Source organism: Triturus cristatus, chromosome 4_1 (genome assembly GCF_964204655.1).
Source record: "Triturus cristatus chromosome 4_1, aTriCri1.1, whole genome shotgun sequence".
NCBI lineage: Eukaryota > Metazoa > Chordata > Amphibia > Caudata > Salamandridae > Triturus > Triturus cristatus.
In genome coordinates, this window is record NC_140585.1 from 685,736,946 (window position 1) to 685,758,666 (window position 21,721).

The 21,721-nt window shown below is 44.5% G+C and overlaps 1 protein-coding gene across 1 annotated transcript in view; it reads right to left on the reverse strand.

The window, feature by feature from the left end:
- The window catches only part of TES (testin LIM domain protein), a 181,994-nt gene that overhangs the window by 117,667 nt on the left and 42,606 nt on the right, over nucleotides 1-21,721 (reverse strand). Inside the window, exon 2 of the mRNA XM_085653156.1 lies at nucleotides 10,898-10,983. Coding sequence (XP_085509282.1) covers nucleotides 10,898-10,983 — 86 coding nt within the window. The remainder of the gene's footprint in view (nucleotides 1-10,897; nucleotides 10,984-21,721) is intronic.

The window sequence follows — 21,721 nt, forward strand, 5'->3', positions numbered from 1 at the left end:
CAAAGTGCCATGTGGCGCACATACATGCCCTTAGGGCATGTATGTGCGCCATATGCTGATTTCAGGGGTGCATCAGGGTGTCATCATGACACCCTTGCACCTTTGAAAATATTCTCAATTTGCGATTAGCAAATAGCGAATCGCAAATTGAGAAGGACTTCCCATTCATTGCTATGAGCCTCCTGGCCCATAGGAATGAATGGGAAGGTATTCCTTAATTGCGATTTCGCTATTTGCTAATCGCAATTAAAGAATTTTAAGAATTCGCAAAATGTGCGAATTTTTAGATACATCCCGTTTTGCAATTCTCAAATAGCGATTCTCAAAAAATCGCTATTTGAGAAATGCAAATGGAGATGTTGATACATATGCCCCCAGGTGTACTATTTACTGCTCGCAAAATACAGGTCGCAACTTGCAACCAGTACTTTTGCCATCATTAAATCATTTTTCGAGCCAACTTATGTTCAAATATGTTTGATTGGAAAATTCAGCTTCGGAGAGGGTCGCTATCTGGCCTCTCTCATTAACATACATGTGGTAGATCACAAATTGCGACTCACTGTGATTGGAGATCATCACAGGGATGACGGCCTGCTGGGGTCAGCGGATCTCCAGGTCTGTGTTGGCCTTTCACCAAAGTAAACCTTTTAAATACCAGGTATTTGCCTTAAAGGAAGCATGTCTGCACATAAAGTAGAAAGAGTTACGTTTTTTGGTCGCTTGGGAGTTGGCAGTATTCCTTTGGCCCACTTTCTACTTACACCTTTTTTTATATTCACTAAGGGGAAAGGGTCCCAAGGGGAATCCTCCTCTTTTGAGAATGGGTCAACACCCCAACTTCTGCAAAATTTCAGTGGCACACGACCAGTAAACTATGGACAGAAGGATATCAATCAGTATTTGGCTGGGATACCTACAACACAACAGTTTTAAAAAGGGATTCCTTATCCATTTCTAAACCCATTTTTTAAAAAGCTACCCGATCCTAACAATAGTACATAGTAAAAAAACATTTTTGCAGTCGCAAACTCTGAATCTGACCATTTTCGGCCAAAAAATGCTTTGTACATCTGGCCCATACATGGCTAGTTGTACAATGTTCATAAGTGCTCCTCAGTGAATACGCTCCTCATCATCTCATCTTGGTTAAATATGTACCCACTAGTTTCACCCACTTTGGCTGTTTAAATAACTTCATGATTAGTGTCTATGAGAGTTAAACCACCATCTAGTGGACACAGTGAAAATCACTCCTGTACACACAGTTGAGATCATTTTACTTGCAAGGCAGTCATTGAAGAAACTGAATTGTACTGTCATTCTAACTACATTTATATAGCGCTTACTACCCCCGAGGAGTTGAAGCACTTTTTGGTGAGTTCCACACTACTCTGGAACCTGTGGTGGATTAGTACAAAAGAAATAACAATTGTTAATTGGAGCGGAGGACATGGGAGTCTGTTAGATTGAATAGGATAAAAGGAAGGAAGAGTCTAGAACTGTTTTATGGGAGATCATAGTGGTAAAATGAGGTTTGGAATCAGTCAGAGTGGAGGTAGAGGATATATTAAAAGAGATATAGGATAAGAAAGTAATGAATTGGAGAGAGTTGGCGATTCTTTTTCCTACAATGGGAGTAAAGAAGTAAATATATAGATACATAACTATATAAAAATGCATACATGTAAATAAAAAAATAATAAAGAGATATAAAATTGTTTTATATAAAGTCTCATATGCATGGATAAATATTTAGAAACACAGACTTTTAACCCTTTCGCTGCCAGGCCTTTTCCCCTACTGTGCCACGCCCTTTTTTGGCTATTTGGGGTAGTGCGCGCTGAGGCCCCTGTAACTTTTTGACCACATAAGGTATTCACGCCAAATTTGCGTCCTTTTCTTCCAACATCATGGGGATTCTAAAGGTACTCAGGGTTTGTGGATTCTCCTAGAGGGGTTACAGAAATGAGCCAAAATACAGCAAAATTTTGGTTTTTTTCGGAAAAATGGAAAAACGGGCTGCAAATGAAAGCATCTGGGTTTTTCCCTGCAAATGTTATCAAAAAAGGGTTTGTGGGGTTGAAATCACCATTTTCCCAGCTTTTCGGGGATACCAGACTTTTGTCAGAAATCCAAAATGTTTTACACAGTTTTGGCATTTTTCTGGGACATAGCCTATTTTTGCTATTTTTTGTGCTTTTGACCTCCTTCCAGTTAATGGCTGAAATGGGTACAAAAGCAATAATGGATCCTGGAAAGCTATACATTTTCAAAAAGAAGGCAAAATTCTGAATTCAGCAAGGGGTCATTTGTGTAGATCCATCAAGGTTTTCTTATAGAAACTAACAGTTAAATATAGGATAAATTGAAAATTAGTTGAAAAAAAACAGCATTTTGTGTCAACGTTTTCACCTGTAACTTCGTCTAATTATGACAGCTCTTTGAAAGCAATATACCATTACATCCGCTGGACATTACTGGTTGTGGGGATATATAGGACTTTTAGGTTCACCAAGAACCCGACGAACCCAGAGCCAAAAACGGAGCAGCAACTTGCAATGGTTTTTTATTATGTACCGGGAATATAGTAATTATTCTGTAAAAATGTGTACATGGAAAAATCGGTATGAAAGACACCTATGTATTTCTGAAATGGGAACAAAATATAGAGTTTAGAAACAATAGATATTTGCACATTTCTGAAATTGGGAATACTCATACTAGCATGAGAATTATCAGTCATTTTTTAGAATGACTTCTTTTTTACACCATGTCTTTCATTTGGAAGGCAGAAATGCATCGAAAGTCAATAGATAACAGTTCCTTTACAAATCTGAATTACCCTAAGTCTCCAGATAAAAAAGGTACCTCACTTGTGTGGGTAGGCATAGTGCCCGCGACAGGAAACGGCGCATAACGCAACGTGGTCACAACTCAATATTGCTGTGAAAATGTACCCTTTTTTGGCAAAGTGCCTAGCTCTAGTTTTTGAACCCTAGCTCTGCGGGCACCTTGGGAAACCTAGCAAACCTATACATTTTTGAAAACTAGACACCCAGGGGAATCCAGGATGGGGTGACTTGACTGCCTCCCACCAGGGTCTGTTACCCAGAATCCCTTGCAAACCTAAACAATTGTCAAAAAAACCACATTTTCCCCACATTTCTGTGGTGGAAAGTTCCGGAATATGCGTGGATCCACAAATTTCCACCCACCCCGCGTTCCCCAAAGTCTTACGAGAAAGACGGTACCTCACTTGTGTGGTTCGGCCTAGTGCCCGCGACAGGAAACGGCGCAAAACGCAACGTGGTCACACCTCAATTTCGCAGTGAAAAATGACCCTTTTTTGGCAAAATGTCTAGCTGTAGTTTTTGAACCCTAGCTCTGCGGGCACCTTGGGAAACCTAGCAAACCTATACATTTTTGAAAACTAGACACCCGTGTGCTTCCAGGGAGGCATGGCTTGCGTGGATCCCCCCAACGTTTCCTTACCCAGAATCCCCTGCAAACCTCAATTTTAGCTGAAAAAAAAAAATCACATTTTTCACACATTTTTGTGTGGGAAAGTTGAGGCATCACCGGGCTGACACAAATTTCCTACCACCCAGTGTTCCCCTGGGTCTCCCGATAAAAACGGTGCATCACTCGTGTGGGAGGCCCAAGTACCCGCGACTGGCAAGGCCCAAAACGTATTGAGGCGACATGAAAATTGCCTACCTCAAAACAACCTGGTTTTGCAAGGGTGGTCACCTGGGTTTTTGGCCCGGTGCTCAGCGGCCACCTAGGGGAACCTACCAAACCCACACATTTCTGAAAACTAGACACCCGGGGGATTCCAGGGAGGTATGGCTTGCGTGGATCCCCCAACGTTTCCTTACCCAGAATGCCATGCAAACCTCAAATTTAGCTGAAAACATCACCTTTTTCACACATTTTTGTGTGGGAAAGTGGAGGCATCACCGGGCTGACACAAATTTCCTACCACCCAGCGTTCCCCCGGGTCTCCCGATAAAAACGGTGCCTCACTCGTGACAGGCAAGGGCCCAAAACGTAGTGAGGCGCACTACGTTTAGGACCCTTGCCTGTTGAGGCGCACTACGGTTTGGACCCTTGCCTGTCGCGGGTACTTGGGCCTCCCACACGAGTGAGGTTTGCAGGGCATTTTGGGTAAGGAAACGTTGGGGGATCCACGCAAGCCATACCTCCCTGGAATCCCCCGCGTGTCTAGTTTTCAGAAATGTGTGGGTTTGGTAGGTTTCCCTAGATAGCCGCCAAGCCCGGGGCCAAAAACTCATGGGACCCCCTTTGCAAAACCAGGTTGTTTTGTGATAGGTAATTTTGATGTCTCCTCAATTGCTTTTGGGCCCTTGCCTGACGCGGACACTAGGCCTACCCACACAAGTGAGGTACCATTTTTCTCGGAAGACTTTGGGGAACGCGGGGTGGGTGGAATTTTGTGGACCCACGCAGTTTCCAGAACTTTCCACCACAGAAATGTGAGGAAAATTTGTTATTTTGGACACATTTTTAGGTTTGCAATGGATTCTGGGTAACAGAACCTGGTGAGAGCCAGTCAAATCACCCCATCCTGGATTCCCCTCGGTGTCTAGTTTAAAAAAAATGTACAGGTTTGCTAGGTCTGTGGCTATTTTTTGAGGGGGTGGGGGGATTGGTATGACCATTTTGGGTAGCCCCCACCGACACGCATAAAAAAAGCCTGCGTACTCGCTGGCGCCTAGTGGGCTTTCTGCCCCCCAGGGGGCAGATCAGGGGCCGCTGCCGCCAACTACCCTCCCAGGGGGGCTGAAAGACTGGAGTTTCTCGGAGGGTGGGGTGGGGGGATTGTCATGCCCATTTTGGGGAGCCCTACCACCAACACTAATAAAACAAAAAAAATCCATGGTTTCTAGTGGCCTTTCTGCGCCCCCCAGGGGGGCCAGATTGGGGGCTACAGCTCCCATCTGCCTCCTGGGGGGCAGAAAGACTGTCATTTTTGTGGGGAGGGAGGTTGGGGGCATTGGCGTGCCCGTTTCGGGCAGCCCCCACCCTAAAAAAAAAACTATAAAGTAATCCCTGGTATTTAGTGGGCTTTCTGCCCCCCCGGGGGGCAGATTGGGGGCAGATGCCCCATCTGCCCCCCGGGGGGGGGGGGGGGCAGAAAGGCTGTAATGGTGGCGGGTGGGTGGGGGCATTGGCGTGCCCCTTGTGGGCAGCCCCCACCCTAAAAAATAAAGTAGAAACGAATCCCTGGTTGTTAGCGGGCTTTCTGCACCCCGAAGGGGCAGATTAGGGGCCAATGCCCCATCTGCCCCCGGGGGGGGGGCAGAAAGACTGTAGTAATGGGGGGGGGGGGTGGGGTGGGGGCATGGGCCTGCCCGTTTTGGGCAGCCCCCACCCCTATTTTTTATTGCTAAAAAACTTCCCTGGGGTCTAGTGGGCTTTCTGCCCCCCCCGGGGGGGCAGATTGGGGGCCGATGCCCCATCTGCCCCCCGGGGGGGGGGGGGGCAGAAAGGCTGTAATGGTGGCGGGTGGGTGGGGGCATTGGCGTGCCCCTTGCGGGCAGCCCCCACCCTAAAAAAAAAGTAGAAATAAATCCCTGGTTGTTAGTGGGCTTTCTGCCCCCCCGAAGGGGCAGATTAGGGGCCAATGCCCCATCTGCCCCCCGGGGGGGGCAGAAAGACTGTAGTAATTGGGGGGGTGGGGTGGGGGCATGGGCCTACCCGTTTTGGGCAGCCCCCATCCCTATTTTCATTGCTATAAAAACTTCCCTGGGGTCCAGTGTGCTTTTTGCCCCCCCGGGGGGGCAGATTGGGGGCTAATGCCCCCATCTTCTCCCCAGGGGGGGCAAAAAGACTAAATTTGGCCAAACTTACATGGGGGGAGCAAAGGCCCTTGCCCAAGGGGCCGCTCCCCCCTCCCTGGTGTCTAGTGGGTGGATCCCTGCTTGGGGATCGCCCTCCTGTGGCGATCCCCAAGCAGGGATCCACTGGGGAGGGGTACCATTGGAAAGGGGAGATTCTCCCCTTTACAACGATACCTCTCCCGTCTTTGTACGTGCTCAGGGGGCTGAGATAGCCCCCTGAGCATGTAGAGAGTGAAACCTGAAATGAGCCTCTTGGCTCATTTCAGTTTCACTTTCACTGTAATGAAGTCGGCGCGACGTGCGCGCCGATCGTCATTACAGTGAAAGGGGGGGGGGGGGCGGGGGCCTCGGGAGCTGGGGAAGCTCTTCCCCAGCTCCCGAGGCTATTTTGGTTGAAAGGGAATCCCTCTGGTGCCCGCACCAGAGGGATTCCCTAGGGAATGCCTCATGACGAGCCGGACTCGTCATGGGCACAGCGCGACTGTGCTCCATGACTAGTCCAGCTCGTCATAGGCACAGAAGGGGCTAAGTGTTGATGTTTTAATTGAACACATTTGTTTATTCATTCAAATTTACTTTTACTTTATATTTTTCTCCAATATTTCAAAATTGAAGCACTTATAGATACAATTGTTGTGATTAAATGTACACATTGTGATAGATAAAATAAAACAGAGGCCGATAAGCATATAATCAAATAACTTACATATAACCTATGCAGTGATCTATATACACTATAAGCATAATAAATATATATGTTTTCACTAAAAAAAACAAAGGATAAAGTTACTTTATTGTTAGGTGAAATGTTCAGTAACAATGTAACATTATAAACTCTAAAACCCACAGAAATTCACCAGTTATAGTTAACTCGTGTCCAAAGGTAACTATAACAGCCGCCCTGCCTTGCTCAGTTTTCTCAGCAATAATTTGATTGCAAATGTTGCAGTGATATTATCAATGTCAAAATCACACAGGGTGTCTTTTGGGACCAAAGAAACCCAACCAGTGTGTGCCACTCCCTAAACAATCAAGCACACACAAAAGGTACATCTAGTGAAACAAAGATGGGGAAGAAATGTTTATCATTGTTGTGTATGGAAGAATGCTTTCTTTAGGACGGGAAACCTCGCCTACCCGAGGGTGGCATGCTTCATCATAATGAGTATATATTTTCATATTCCCAGACTCTTTCTGGACAACAAAACTTTAAAAAAAGATTGATCACTTATCTCCTGGTGGTGCACAAGGGATTGGTTGGTCCAACCAATAAAGAGACCGCAGACTTACTTATGGTGGAGATCCAACTTTTAGAAAATCAAATTAAGGGCACTCTACAGATTACCCTGTTCAGAAAGAAACCGGAGGAGTTAAATAGGACCACAAGTAAGACAGAAGAGAATCTCTAAAAATACTAGATCAACAAATTGAAGAAGACATTACCCGTTTTTCACATGAAAAAGTATCCCCTTATACAGTAGATGACGATCTGACTCAACCTCAGAAAAAGAGTAAAAGGGAAGCAAAAGGCTGGCGTCAAGGGACTGATGAGTGGAATTCGATTTCTGATGACTGGAGCAACAGGGAGGACTCATACACCAGCAGTTCAGACAGTCTTCGCAGGAACATGATGAGACAACCAAGAGGACAAGGCTTCTTTTCTGGCCCACCCTCCCAAATGCCTTGGTGGCCTCCCAATCCTTGGGGTTTTCCCACATTAGCTGATCAAATGCTGAAATTTGGCAATCAGGGCTAGCACTGAAGGAACAGTGTGACAATAATTTAGATGACAACCAACTTCATTCAGTGTCGTTTTGTCTCCGCAGGGCCTTGTGGGTGTGCGAACATTGTCTCTAGAACGTTCCGGCAGCCATTTTGTCTTCGTGCCATGACATACTTGTTTTTCCCTTTGCTTTGCACACTGTCACAAAATGGTTGTCCTTCCCACAGCCCTTACATATGTGCCCATTGGCAGGACATTTGTCTTTGTGTGGAAATGAAAATCCACATCTAAAACATAACTTGCTGTTACATGTATGCAACACCCTTCAGTCTTTTGCCTGGACGTACTTTTTACACTCATGCCAGAAGCTTGTCTATCAACGAGCTCTTCAGCTCTCGCAGCCGTTAACACTCATTCCAAACTCAGAGTTTCTCTCAGCATTCTCCATCTGAATGAATCATCCATCAATGACCCAGAGACGTGTGGCTTCTTCATCATTAAATTAATTGAACTTACAGTGTTTGATAAATGTGTCAAGTCTTTCAACAAATTAATTGATGGTTTCTTTTGAAATCATCATTGAGCATTGTATTAAATTTGAGATACAAGGTTTTTTAAATCTGACGGTGTGTGATTTCTTCATCAATTTGGGGTATTTTCTTTATGACTTCCTTTACGATATCACCAGCAAGATTTGAGGTATTGGAACATCTCTTTATCAGTCTCTTCAAGTGCATCAATGAAATCTTCAAATTTCTCTATCCATGCAGTCCATCGGTCACCAATATTTAGCTTTTTGGCATTTCATATGATGATGCTGGTGGTGGTTTCAAGAAAGCGGCAGTGTTGTAGACCAGTGTGGAACAAAATGATGGGCGATGTGGTGGTCTTTCGGCCATGGTTTCAAGCTCATTCTCGCTTAGATCTTGTGATGTACTGGCCTCTGGATCACCCTTGATGATAACTGGAAATGATAACTGGAAATGTGATTTTCTTCTTGGTCTCCATTGGAACAACAACCTGCCACTATTCCGAACCCCTCACTGACTTGCACTCTTCAAAGAACTGTGGAGCTGTTCTGAGCCCCACTTAGCGGCTTTAGTGGCTCGCCTCTTCAGGTACGAACGGCTCCGCAAGCACAACCATTGGCACTTCTCATAGGGCTTCTTTGTCCTGTCCTACGGTATGAAGACTCTCTTTAATTACTTATGGTAAGCAGACAATCATTTCTTGCATACAAGTCACTTTGCTTCTGGCATCTTGCTTACACCTGGTTGATCTCTGCCTCCCAGCACTTACAATTGCAGCGTTATTACTCTGTCCTAAGTATGGCTTTATATTGCATAGTAGCATGGTACCATTATGTATGGCTAGACCAACAGTTTCTCGACCAACAACATTTAGAATCTCTGTAAATGTTTTTGTTATCAACTGCTTCACAGCAGCTGGTACTGTATTTTGACTCCACATGCATTCAGCATCAATTCTGCACTTCGACGACGGTTCATGTGGTGTTAATTTAGTTGAATACGCCACAATATATGTATACATAATGTCAATACAGTTAAACACTATGTCAATGTACACCATGACAAATGTACGCATAATAATGAGAATGTCAGTAAATGCAATATCAATGAACACAATGTTATATGCAAACGTTATAACGAACGTTTAACATTGCTGTCAAATCCACCCTAGATGAACCCATACAACCCAGAGTCATAGATAAGTGGTCTGACTGGCCATGCAACACAAATCCAAGCCGACCAATTGATAGGTTAAAGGTGGGGTTACACTTAGCGTAAAGTCAAGTGCAAGAAAAGGGAAAAACCAGATCAATCCCACAGATAGGCAGCTCCATCACAAAAGGTCAGAGGAGATTGCCCTCAATAAAACATGTTTGGCCAAAGGAGTACGCGTTCCCAAAATACCACAAAGTCAGATGCCAAATGTAGTTAGGAACACTCAACCAATCAGAACACAGCATGCACACTACACGCAGCGATCACGCGCTCCCCATGCCAGACATCTGGACACATACACACTGGCCCATATTGGGTCTCCACAAAGTCGAGAGCCACAGGTGCCCCTTATCAGATGGTTGAATTTATGGTACATGACTAGGTCCAGATTTACGTGCTCTAGAAGAAAGTGTAATTGGTTTATTGTACTTATAGAACTGTATACCGAGACAGTCTTCAGACACAACTCTGTTGCTGCTCTCCCAGAACCTGCATTGAATTGCCAAATGCCTCCTGTCTTTTAATTTTTTTAAGTTACATTCATATCCAAGCAATAGTGGCAAGCACAAGCAGTTTGCGTGGACCACAGTAATCTCTCTGAGAGAGCACTGTCAATCTTTGGGTTACATATCCCCCATCTAGTCGCCATTTGTAGCATCGTCCCAGCTGGTGCACCCTTAAAAGACTATACTACAAACAAAGCTTGATATCACACGTTTTCATTCTTCTGCATGTAACTGCAAGCTCAACAATCTAAAGCAAACTTCAATGCAATACACTATCCAATACGTCATAGCTCTACGGAGTTAATCAGGAGCCAAAGGGTTTCAGTCATTGTTAATTTGCAAGACACTACTGGGAGCAGGGAAACAGAGGGACAGAAAATAGTCTCTCAAACGCACTACAAAGAAAGCTTAGACTTAAACAGTCGAAGGATATCCCATCCAATCAGAGCACTGTGAGACATACTGTGAGTAATAAATGCTCCAGAGTGGACACAAACTAGAATACTCATCAAATCAGGAGCAGGGAAGGGAGTCAGACACCAAAGCCATCCAACCATGACTAAGTGGCTGACCAAAAGCTTACTCCCAGTATAGGTAATGTATTAGAAACAATAGGTTTGGCCAACAGACAGCTATAACTTTCTGTAGTGAAGACCTGAGAAGATGGACAATTACACACGATTTTCAACATAACCAAAAGGCAAATAAACATGGTTTCCTCCTAGGAGAAAATGGAAGGTACTGTATAAAAGCCATATTGCTGTTACACAAGGACCAGTTCTCAGGTTTCATAAGGAAACATTTAAGTGCATATATATACATGCAATATTTGCATGGTACATTGACGATTGCAAAAGGACGCTCTTTTATGGTATCGGTCCACATTGTCTTCTGGAAAATCGAGCATTAGCTTTCACAAATATTTGCTTAAAAGAACATCTTGATTAATTTTGAAATTCATTCTCTCCCAAAACATTTTCTGAAAAAGAAAACGAACAAATCTTTCCCTTACTGTGTAAAGAAAGATTAAACACAGACTGAAAGGTAAGTACAAACCTCCAAAAATGAAGCTCAAAGCCTTCACATTTATCCTTGCATTTGAGGCAGGGGGCACCAGATCCTAGTTCATGGCCTAAAGTAACCTGTTGGGTAAAGATATGGAGAAAAGGTTAGCCACTACGTTTTTATCAATCTCCATAATTAAAATACACAAAGGATTGCACAATATGTTTACTTTTGAGGCCTCGCCTGCAGGTAGTGAGCTTGTGCTGTCGCTATGGTGCTGATCTATTGTAATTGTAGTTATATAGCGCTTACTACCCCTGACGAGGTGTCGAAGCGCTTGTCAGCGAGTAGCCCCCTACTCCGGAACACAAAAAGGATTAGTCGTGAATTAGTATAGGGAAATATTAAAATAATTTGAACAGTGGGATAGAAGAGAAAATGGGGTAGAGAGCGTTTATTTGGAGATCATAGCAGTAGGAGGAGGTTTGGGTTAAATAAAGGAGAGATGGGTGGGGGGGGGTCTCTAGAAGTAGATTAGGAAGAAAGATGAGGTATCGTATGACTCTAGGAAGGATAGGGAGGGGTTTAGAAAGGCTTATTTGGGAGACCTGAATAGTAAAAGAGGTTTGTGATGATTCAAGGAGCAGTAGAGGAAAGAAGAGTCTAAAAAGGATTATTCTGGGGATCATAGAAGTAGAATGGGGTTTGGGATGAGTCGGAGTGGAGGTAGATGAAATATTGAGAGAGGTATAGAGTGAGATACATGGTGGTGCATTTGAGATGCGTAATTAAGTGTAAAGTAATAAATATAAAAAGATACATGGAAGGCATATATGAATAAGGAAGGGAATATATTTAAGTTGTATTTAATAAACTAAGACTTTCAAGTGTTGCTGTAATTTTATCTAATTTATTTGTTTTTATACTTTTTTTCCTTTTAATAATTTAATAGTGAAGCAGTTGTAGATAAATAGTTAGGACTAAATTGTTCTTTTTATTGCAGTGACATATATACAAGTTAAACACAGAATAATATAACCATAGGTAATATGTACAGACCTAACAAATATCTATATATTTATAAACATAATTATTATGCACATTTACACAAAGGAATACACATATCTAGATACAGACATAAAATCCAAATGGTTATATACACAAGGACATGCTGTACATTTATGTTTGAGTATGGTGGATATGTGTGGAAGACCCAACTCTTGAGTAGTCTTCTGAAGATTTATTTTCAGAGTTTTAAATAGCGTGAACATGACCCTGAAGGTGACAGAGCGCTTAACAACTATAACAAGAGGTAGTTATTATACAAATGAAAAATGATATACATTAAAATAAATGTATACATATTGGTATAGATACACAAGCAAGTAGAAGAGAGAGGAATCTTTATACCTTCATAAATCCTAGCATGGGTGGAGTACGGTAGGTGTCGGGACGATGCAAATAGTTTGGGAGAGGAGAAACAGTTTGGAACTCTATGATGTGGACAGATGTGTGGAAAAATAGAACGTCACACAGGCAGGTAGGCGTCGCGATTGAGGAGAGGGTGGTGTAACCTCAGTGTGAGCGGATTCTATTAGCTAGTAGCTGTTAACTTCTATCCAGAAGATGAAAGTGGAAGGGTTGCACTTCTAGAAGGTCTGTTTCCGCCAGATAGGGTCAGTTTCTTGGACAGGTAAGAAGGGGCGTTGTGGTGTAGCGCTTTGTGGGTCACCTCAAAGGGTAGCCATTTCAACGATTGAAGGTCGGGGTAATGAGAACGCTTTTTTTTGAGCCAGTGATGAGCCTTGCAGTCTCATTCAAGGTAGCTTTCAACAGCACAAGTTTTCTGTTAGGAAGGCCCACACGGGTTGCGCTACCACATTGAGTTTAATAATTAAAGAAAAAAAACAAAAACTATAAAAAGAGGTTTTTAGCCAGTCTATTACTTATCATTCTTTGTCATCATTATCACTCTTCTTTACTGCCTTCTAAATTGCAGGTGTCACTTCCTGCGTCACTTGCTTTTCTTCAAAGGCGCATGGACGGAGTACATTTATTTTTTAGAGTTTTATATAGTGCGAACTAGACCCGAGACATCGGGTATCAGAGCGCTTTACATGAACACAAGTCTCGTTACAGATGGACACATTCATTTTTGTTAGGCACGGGGAGATTAAGTGATATGCCCTGAATCACAGGATGTTGACTGTCGTTGCAGAGACTCGAACCCGGTTCCCCAGCTGCGAGGTCGACCGCTGTAGCCATAAGGCTACATTCTTCTCCCCTACATATTAATTTCTCCTAATTTGTCTCCCGCCACTGCTCGCACTGTGATAGAGGTACTAATCTTTCTTTTTTGGGGCATTTTATCGTTGAGCGTAAACTTGACCCTAAAATATTGAAGCACTTTACATGAGCACCAATGATACAGGCTCACATTCATGTTTTTTGGCATGGGGAGATGACGTGTTTTGCTCAGAGGATGTTGCATGTTTTGCAGTGATCTTCCTTATAAGCGTCCCTCCACCAATCTCTCTCTGTCAAATCAATCTAAAGCACCGTGTGCTACTCTGCACCCCAGTGCTCCACTTTACCGTTCTCCACCTGTTTGCTCCCACTTAATGCACCCACTCTCCCATGTCTAACTGCTCACTCCCCTGTGCGATACTTTGTGCCCCTAGTATTTCTGGATCGTATGTGTGCTTCTCCTCGTCGGCCACATGGCTTTATCCCTCTCCCAACCGGCCCATTTTCCAGTTAAAACTTCAGAATAAAAGACATACAAAAATGCATTTGGAAATATACCATCACTCCGGGATTATTTGCACACAAGCAAAGAGGATGTGGTCTGACAGCTAGACTGCCGACTTTGGAGCTGGGAAACCAAGGTTAGAGCCTCGGGGTCGACTCCACATCCTGTGATTCTGGGCAAATCCCTTTATCTCCCCGTGACTACCAAAAAAAAAAAAAAAAAAAAAAAGAAGAATGTCTCCTAGTGTAACGTAACCGGTGCTCATGTAAAGCGCTCCAATACCTTATGGTCGAGATCGCGCTATATAAATCTGCACTAAAAAAAAACTTCTTTCACTGAAATATTGCTAGGGATTACGAGGCCACTCAACATAAACGTCGGTTTAGGATTATTCACAGTAGAAGGAGCTTTTATTGCACAGGTTTGATGAATGTATCTAGGTGGGTTTGTGACAAAGGATGGAATATTTTATGTCACTACAGTGGAAGGAAGCACCATCTTAAGGCCCCAGAGCATGGGCGATGTGTTTAACAGTAAGTCAAATTTATAAGCATTTGCTGCAGAGTTCCTCGTGAGTTCAGCTTTCAGGCAGCAATACAAATGTCATGATAACTCTTGTAATTATTGTTCCTGCTAGAGAGAGAGATCGGAGTTTTGGCTTGAGGCTGTTTTGGCTCGCCATAAAGTAGCACAGATGGTGAATATGCCTGCTGCAAAGAACAGGTCTGTATTTTATGTGGGTAACTGAGTGGGTAGATAAAGCCAGCCTTTACCATCACCAGGGCCAGCTTTAACACTGGTGGCGCCCTGTACAACAATGTTTGTTGGCACCCCCCACCTCACCCCAATAACCACCTCTGCTAGGGATACCCTCAGTAGCACCCTTTAACTGTGCCCCTCAAGCCTCCATAACCATGGTCTCTCAGATTCATTTAGTTTTATAGCACCATCCATACCAGTGTAAGGTGTCGGAGCACTTTACATCACACACATGGCACAGACACAATCATGTGTGTGTAAATTAGTGTATAGGAAATGTTACATCAGACAGGACTACAAGGTGTAGGAGTGACATATGATCGATACTGGAGGCAATATAGTTTAAGAGTCCTTATTCTGGAAAACAACAAATTCAGAATTTAAAACATATCATTGTTAGGGGTTCTCTTTAATAATAAGAATTGTTCTATACCCAAATGAGCCTTTTTGGCAAGATTAGGATAATGAAAAGACTGTGCAAAAAAACATATAGCTCGAACATATACCTTGTAGTTTGCTTGCAGCTCTTTGATGACAGTTAATAGCTCAATGTTCTATATCAGGATTTTGACTTATAAACCACAAGTAACAAAAGGAGCTCTCTTACAGAAGCAGTGACCCACTGACCTATTTACATTATATGCACTTTGTTATCTGCATGGTACAAGTTCTTAGCAGCAGGCATTTTAACCCTCTGCGCTACCTTAGGATGAGTCAAAACTTCCACTAGAGAAACCTCTGGTCTCTTTCCAGGAAGACGATTAATTACCGAACCTATCTTGACATTTGTATTGATGCCTGAAAAGTGCTGGAGGCCAGGAACGCAGTAGCAGGTGCTTTCAAAATGATAATATACTTGCAAAAATGACACCCCCACCCCAAGTCACCGTACAGGTGCGGTGGCACCGATCGCACCGCCCTAGAGACGGCCCTGACCAGCACTTAAAAATAGTGAAATGTATTTGAGAGAGAGGCTATGGAGAGATGAGGGTAACTTTTGCTGGGTGGTAGCAAGGGAATCCAAGAAAGAGGCCACATGTGGGTGGAGGGTTAAAAAAGATTGTCGCATCGGCAGCCACTTAAGCATAAGCCGGCCCTGATTAAAGGTGCGGGCCGTGGTGAAGAAGGAGCAAGGCAGGAGAACCCCTCCAGAGACTCCTATTTCTACTAAAAAGGCGGAGTCTGGAATGCGCCTACTCTGATAACTGAAGGCGGAGGCATGGTGAGGGGGGGAGGAATGTACCGCATGCTGTGTTGGGACCACTAAGCAACGGGGCAACTTGAGAGAAAAGGTATTTGATGAGAGGGAAAGGCCTTTGCTAACAAGCATTGTCAAAGCCAATAAAAGTCTCGCCTTTGCAAGAACTATGAGCTTTATCTGTGTTTTGTTTAGCCATGTTGTACAGCAGAGCGACTGCTGTACGATATGGCTGGAAGTAAAGGAAAAAAGCGCTATGAAGCGGCCACTGCTGACCACGTCAATGCACTTTATCTTCTTTACTTTCAGCCATGATGTACAGCAGCGCTATAACATGACAAAAGTGCATTGACAAAAACAACAGTGCTTGCATAGGCGACACCTATTGGCTTTGCCAATGCTTGATTATTAGGTAGAATTAAATCTTCTAAGAAAGATGAGGTCTAGAAGGCACTTTCTCATAGAGGTACTCTCAAACTTGCACAGGAAATGATTGTTGGTAAACAGATTACTGAACATCATAAATCCCTTGTTTTTAAACCTTGCCCTTCATACAAACCATTCGGCTGCAAATACGACATTTTTGACGGACTAATGGTGGAAAAGAGGGTAAAGCCGGGAATGCAATTGAGAGTCAAAAAGTACGCGACGTAACGTCTTCTACTGCAGGAATGTTGGGAATCAACATCACTCGCCAGAAGGTTCATCAAAGGCAAATGCAAAGACAGGCACATAAAGTGGTTGGTGGGATGGGGGTAATTGCTGGCAAGATGGCTGATAAAACGTGCAGAGTGCTGTAAATGCCCATTCGGCCAGCAGTGCCGGTCCATGGGGCATCCAGACCTTGCTTTCTGGGTCTGTCACTGGTGCAGACGAGTGTGCTGCCGCCGAACAGAGGTCTACCTGCTACTATGGTGGGCATGATACACCAACGATGGTTAGTGGTGTGTAGAGGATGCAGTGGGACGGTTGGAAATGCGCAGAGGCCCCACCTGGGGTGAGAAGCCTGCAGAGGTATGGTGGCTGCTCTGAGTTGAAATGGATCCGGCAAGCACTGGGACTGATTCACTCATACACGAGTAACACAGTCATCAATGTGGTCTGAGGCCCGTGATCAAGAGAAATGGAGAAGGCTCAAGCAAGCCTGCACAAACTTTGCTCGGAAGGAAACAGAGACCAAGGCAGCAAAGTCCAGTTTATTCTGGCAATGGAAGGACCCTCAGTGGTAACAGGTATGCATGGCACTGTGCATGAGTGAGCCCTAAAGCTATGACTACTGGAGCTGCTGCAAAAGGGAGCAGTAGATGGGAACTGGCAGAGTCTGCACAAGCGGAACAGATAACGCCTAGAGGACGATTGAGGTGTTGCTGTTCGCTCCCAGCTTCTGTGAGGACACAGCAGTTTGATACTGCAGAGTCTGGCCACTGTGATGGTCATCCAGTCCAAATCAGAGGGGTCTGTGGCAAAGGGGAAACTCTGTGCTGCGCAAAAGGCCCTCCCCCGCACTACCGGAGTTGAAGGTAGAAACGGGTAACTGAACGCATGGCAGAGCCAGCGACCTGGGCGGTAAGTTATTATGAGCATCGTGTCAGGCCACCACCATTTCTGTGAGGAACAGGAAACTGGACAGTGAGCACTGTCAGATGATGTCGATTGGGTGAGGTGACAATGTTGTGAAGACCAAATTCATCAGAAACACAGGCCCGTGGACCCGAAACCCCTGGAAACTGGTCTGGAATGGAGTATGCACCTGAAACAGACATGAACAAACTAGTACTCAACAGGTTAGACTGCATCCAGAAGGCGATAAAAGTAACTCACAGCACACTGGAAACTAAAGTAGACACAGTGGCTAAAGACTTGCCACTACTGTGGTTGGAACAGAGGATGGCAGAATAAGTGGCAGAAACTGAACTGAAATGGACTGTAGTGGACCAAGGTCTGATTAAACACAAGCAGCAGCATAAAGATATGTTGGAATAAATACGATTTTGGGTATACAGTGCTGAGGACTAGGACGGAAGGGGCAAAAGAAACAACATCCGTATTGTGGGATTACCAGAGAGAGTGGATGACTTGAATGTCAAGCATTTCTGAAAAAGTGGTTAGAGGACATATTGGCAAAACACAATGTCACATTCTTCTCAATAGAAAGAGCGCTTTGGTAGCCAGTGCCAGCACTCCCACTTAGGGCACTGCCCAAGCGCATTATATCCAGGTTACTGCACTACCGTTACAAGGACATCATCATTCAAGTTTTCAAGGCAGAATGGCCACTGTGGACAATATGAAAAATCTGATTTTCCTTGACTACACGGCAGTAGTCAACAGTAGTGGTGCATGTTTGCAGGCATCAAAAACTAAACTGAGGTGCATGCACTCAAGCACATGTTGCTTATTCCCCTCTAAGTTTAAGGTAATCTAGGATCATAAATCACATTTCTTGACTGATGCAGCTTTGGCATGGAAATGGCTATGGCATTAACAAACATGGACGTGCCACAGCAGAAACAAAATTGTATGACAAATAGGCCCAGATCCCTGGTGGTCGAGAAGAGAAAATAGGCTTCCAACTAATCAACAACCAAGCACAGATGGATAAGGCAGCAGCTCTGGTGGCAGAGATGCGCAACAAAGAGGTACACTTTGCAGTAGCCAGTGGTGCTATGGACAGTAAATCCACATCTGAAGACTACACACAGTCTAGGAGAAAAAGCTCACATGAAACTAGTGGTCACACCCATGATCTGACACACTGATGTAGATTGAATTAAGATCCTGGCACTGGAGGATGGAGTCACAGTGATTCAGACTTCAAGCCAGTGAGTATTATGTACGTTAACACTGCGTCACTTTTGTTAATCTAGTAACATATGTAATGAGAGCACAGTATGTCTGGACTAATAGGGGTAGGAGCAGTTAGTGGCTGCTATCAACTAGGTTAGCAACACTCACACCTAACGAGATGCACAAAATCTTACCCAAAACCGCTAACCAGCCCCGAACAGCGTGCCCCTTGGTGTGTGCAAGCTGATGCCTAAATTGACGTTAGGTTTGGTAACTTGCTGAATGAGTTTTATTCTACCCTGGGGATGGGAGGGAATATTTGACTAACAGAGCTGACTTGGTGCTGGGCATGGGGGAATAAATGGGGAGGTTGGATTATTAATTAGCAAATACTGGTGACCAATTATCAGTGCAAACTGTTGACCTGGAAGGTGGGGGGGCTGGCTGTTCTGGCCAAAAGGCATAGACTTCAGACATTTCCACGAAAGAGGGGACTCACTGCACCTTTTTACAAGAAACGCACCTTAAGAAAGGGAGATTTCCCCAAACTGCAGAGGAAATTAATTGGACAGGTATATGGCAGTGGGTAGTCAAAATTCGTTAGCTGGGTACTGGAGTGGTAAGACCTGCTTTTTTTGTTGGTAGCAAGGTGAAAAGGGATGTGGAGGGTAATTTGTGGCTGTAAATTGCCTACTGAATGGTCGACCTGCACGGCTTGTATGCCCCAAATGTGCCTCCATTTGTATTCCTGACCATACTGATAAACATGATCCTATTGAAAGGCTTTGCTCCAAAGGTATGGGAGGCAGACTCGAACTGTGTGACTGATAATGCAATGCATATATCACACCGTCCCTATCTGGTACACTGAACACGTGCCTAGCGAATTTACGCAATGGCTGATGAAATGGGAGATGCATGACCTTTGTCGCCTCATATCCCCTTGTAGGAGGGAATACTCCCTTTACTCCCAGTCTATGATCAACATATAAGACTGGACACATTTCTTACATCACATCTCCGGACGGGTGATAAAGAATATTTAGGTAAGACAATACCATCTTATTGCTAACTGTTTAATATTAACTAGGGTGGTGAGTAACAGGGAAGAGGGCTGCAATCATCTCCACATGGAGGTTACAGGGATCATTGTTGCTTGACACATTTTAGAGGCCCGTTGAGGAATGCCGTTGTTGAATACTGGGAGTACAATGAAGGGTCGGAGGACAGTAAAAAGTAGAATGGAAGCTATTAAAAAGAAGTAATTGAGGCTCATCGATCTACAGAGTGCCCTGAAATGGCGGGTATTAAGAGCACACTGACGAGGGAAATTATAAAGGAGGAAGCCAACACCCATAGACTGAGGTGGTTGAAGACTCCAGCTGTAGTGCTGAGCTGCAAAATTACAGACACTGGAAGAGGCATTTCGGAGTGCAGAACCAAGACTGTCAGGAAAAAACAACCAGAAAGCATTTAGAGGATGACAAAGAAGTACGTTGTTGGCGTGATTGGTGGTGGCCAAGACCGCTTTTGCAGAATACTACATAGCATTATAAAATGAGTGTTAGAAATGGGTGTCTCTAGTTGGCAATGGTTTGCACCTTTGTCCAAATAGGGACCCTTGCTTCTAGTCAGGGAAAGGGGGATACACTCTAAAAATAGCCCCTGCTCCCCCCCTTGGTAGCTTGGCACAAGCAGACAGACTTATCTCAGAGGCAGTGTGTAAAGCATTTGTGAACACATACAGTAACACAGTGAAACTCTACAAATGGACACCACACCAGTTTAGAAAAATAAGTAACTTTCTAAACAAGACCAAACGACAAAAATTCACAATACAGTAAACAATAAGACTTTCAAATTGTAGGAATAGTTCAATTCAATGCAAGCTGTAAATTTAACACTTTTCCAACAAAGTACCTCAGATGCGTACCGCAAAAAAAACAAAAGGGTCGCAGGGAAGGTGCTGAGTCGGTTCCTGGCTTCGGGGGAGGTGATGCATCGGCTCCTTACTGCAGTGCAGGGGAGGTGATGAATCTGTTACCTACTGGAGAGGAAGGGATGCAATGCGACGATCCGGTGTGATGCGACAAAATGGTGGTTTGATGCAATGCGACGATCCGGTACGATGCGTGTATGTTTGCAGCTGCACGGCAGATGCTGCAATGGTCTTCTCGGTGATGCGTCGGGACCCAGTGTGGATGCTCCGCGCTTCTTCCTGGTTGCTCGACAAGGCGTCGGAACCAAGGGCGGATGCGGCACGCTTCTTTCCCGTGACTCGGTGCGGATGTGACACGCTTCTTCACGTTGCGTCGGTCTTCCAGCTCCCAGCGACAAACAGTCTCTAGAGGTCCTAAACAGCAGCAGGCACCTCTTTGCGGGATAGAATTCCCAGCAAGGAACTTCTGGGGAGCTGGTGGTGAAGTCTTTGACAAAGCAAATAGCAAGGCCTTCTTCTCCTTTCCTTGACAGCAAGCAGCCACTGCAGGCCAACCACAGTCAGCAAACAGCACAGGGGCAGTATTCCTCCTTCAGCTTATCCGACTCTTCTCCTGTCCGACTCTTCTCCTTGGCAAAGGTTCCTCTTGATTTCCCAGAAGTGATCTAAAGTTCTGGGGTCTGGGTCCCCCTTTTTATACACAAATCCTTTGTCTCTGAAGGCAGAGAGTGTCTGCACCCAGTCAAATCAGTTCTGTCCTCCCTGGTGCAGCTTCTTGGCAGGAAGTGGAGACAGCATTGTTGAAAGCAGACCTGGCCAAGGAAGGTGAAAGGAAATCTCCTCCCCCTACTCTAAATTCAACCCAGGTCCAATTCAGCCCAGCCCTGACTCATCAGACTTGTGGAGCCGCAGCCCTCTCCCAGCTCCTGTCACTAACAAACCAGACATGCAATACACAAACCTAGCAGAGGCATACTGGATGGTTAGACATTCTAAAAGTGGAATTTTCAAACACAGAATGTTAAAATCATCCACACTAAAAGATGCACTTTAACTTTTTGAGTTCAGGCGTACTAAACTTTATTTTCCCATCTTGTTCCCTGGGTCAATTATGGTTATAAGATGTTATAATCAAACTGCCCATTCTGGCCTATAGAAACAGATAGCTTGGCAATAGTGAAAAACGAAATTGGCTGTAATTCACCATCAGGACATGCCACACCCATCAGGGCATGTCCAACCTCTCACATACAATGCACCCAGCCCACAGGGGTACACCTTGGGCCTACCTTAGGGGTGACTAACTCACAGAAAAGGGAAGATTTAGGGACTGGCAAGTGTGTGCACAGCTGCTTCTGTGGGTGGTACAATCACTGCGGCAAACCCACCAGCAGCATTTGATCGACAGGCCCTGAGCAAACATGGTGCACTATACTAGGG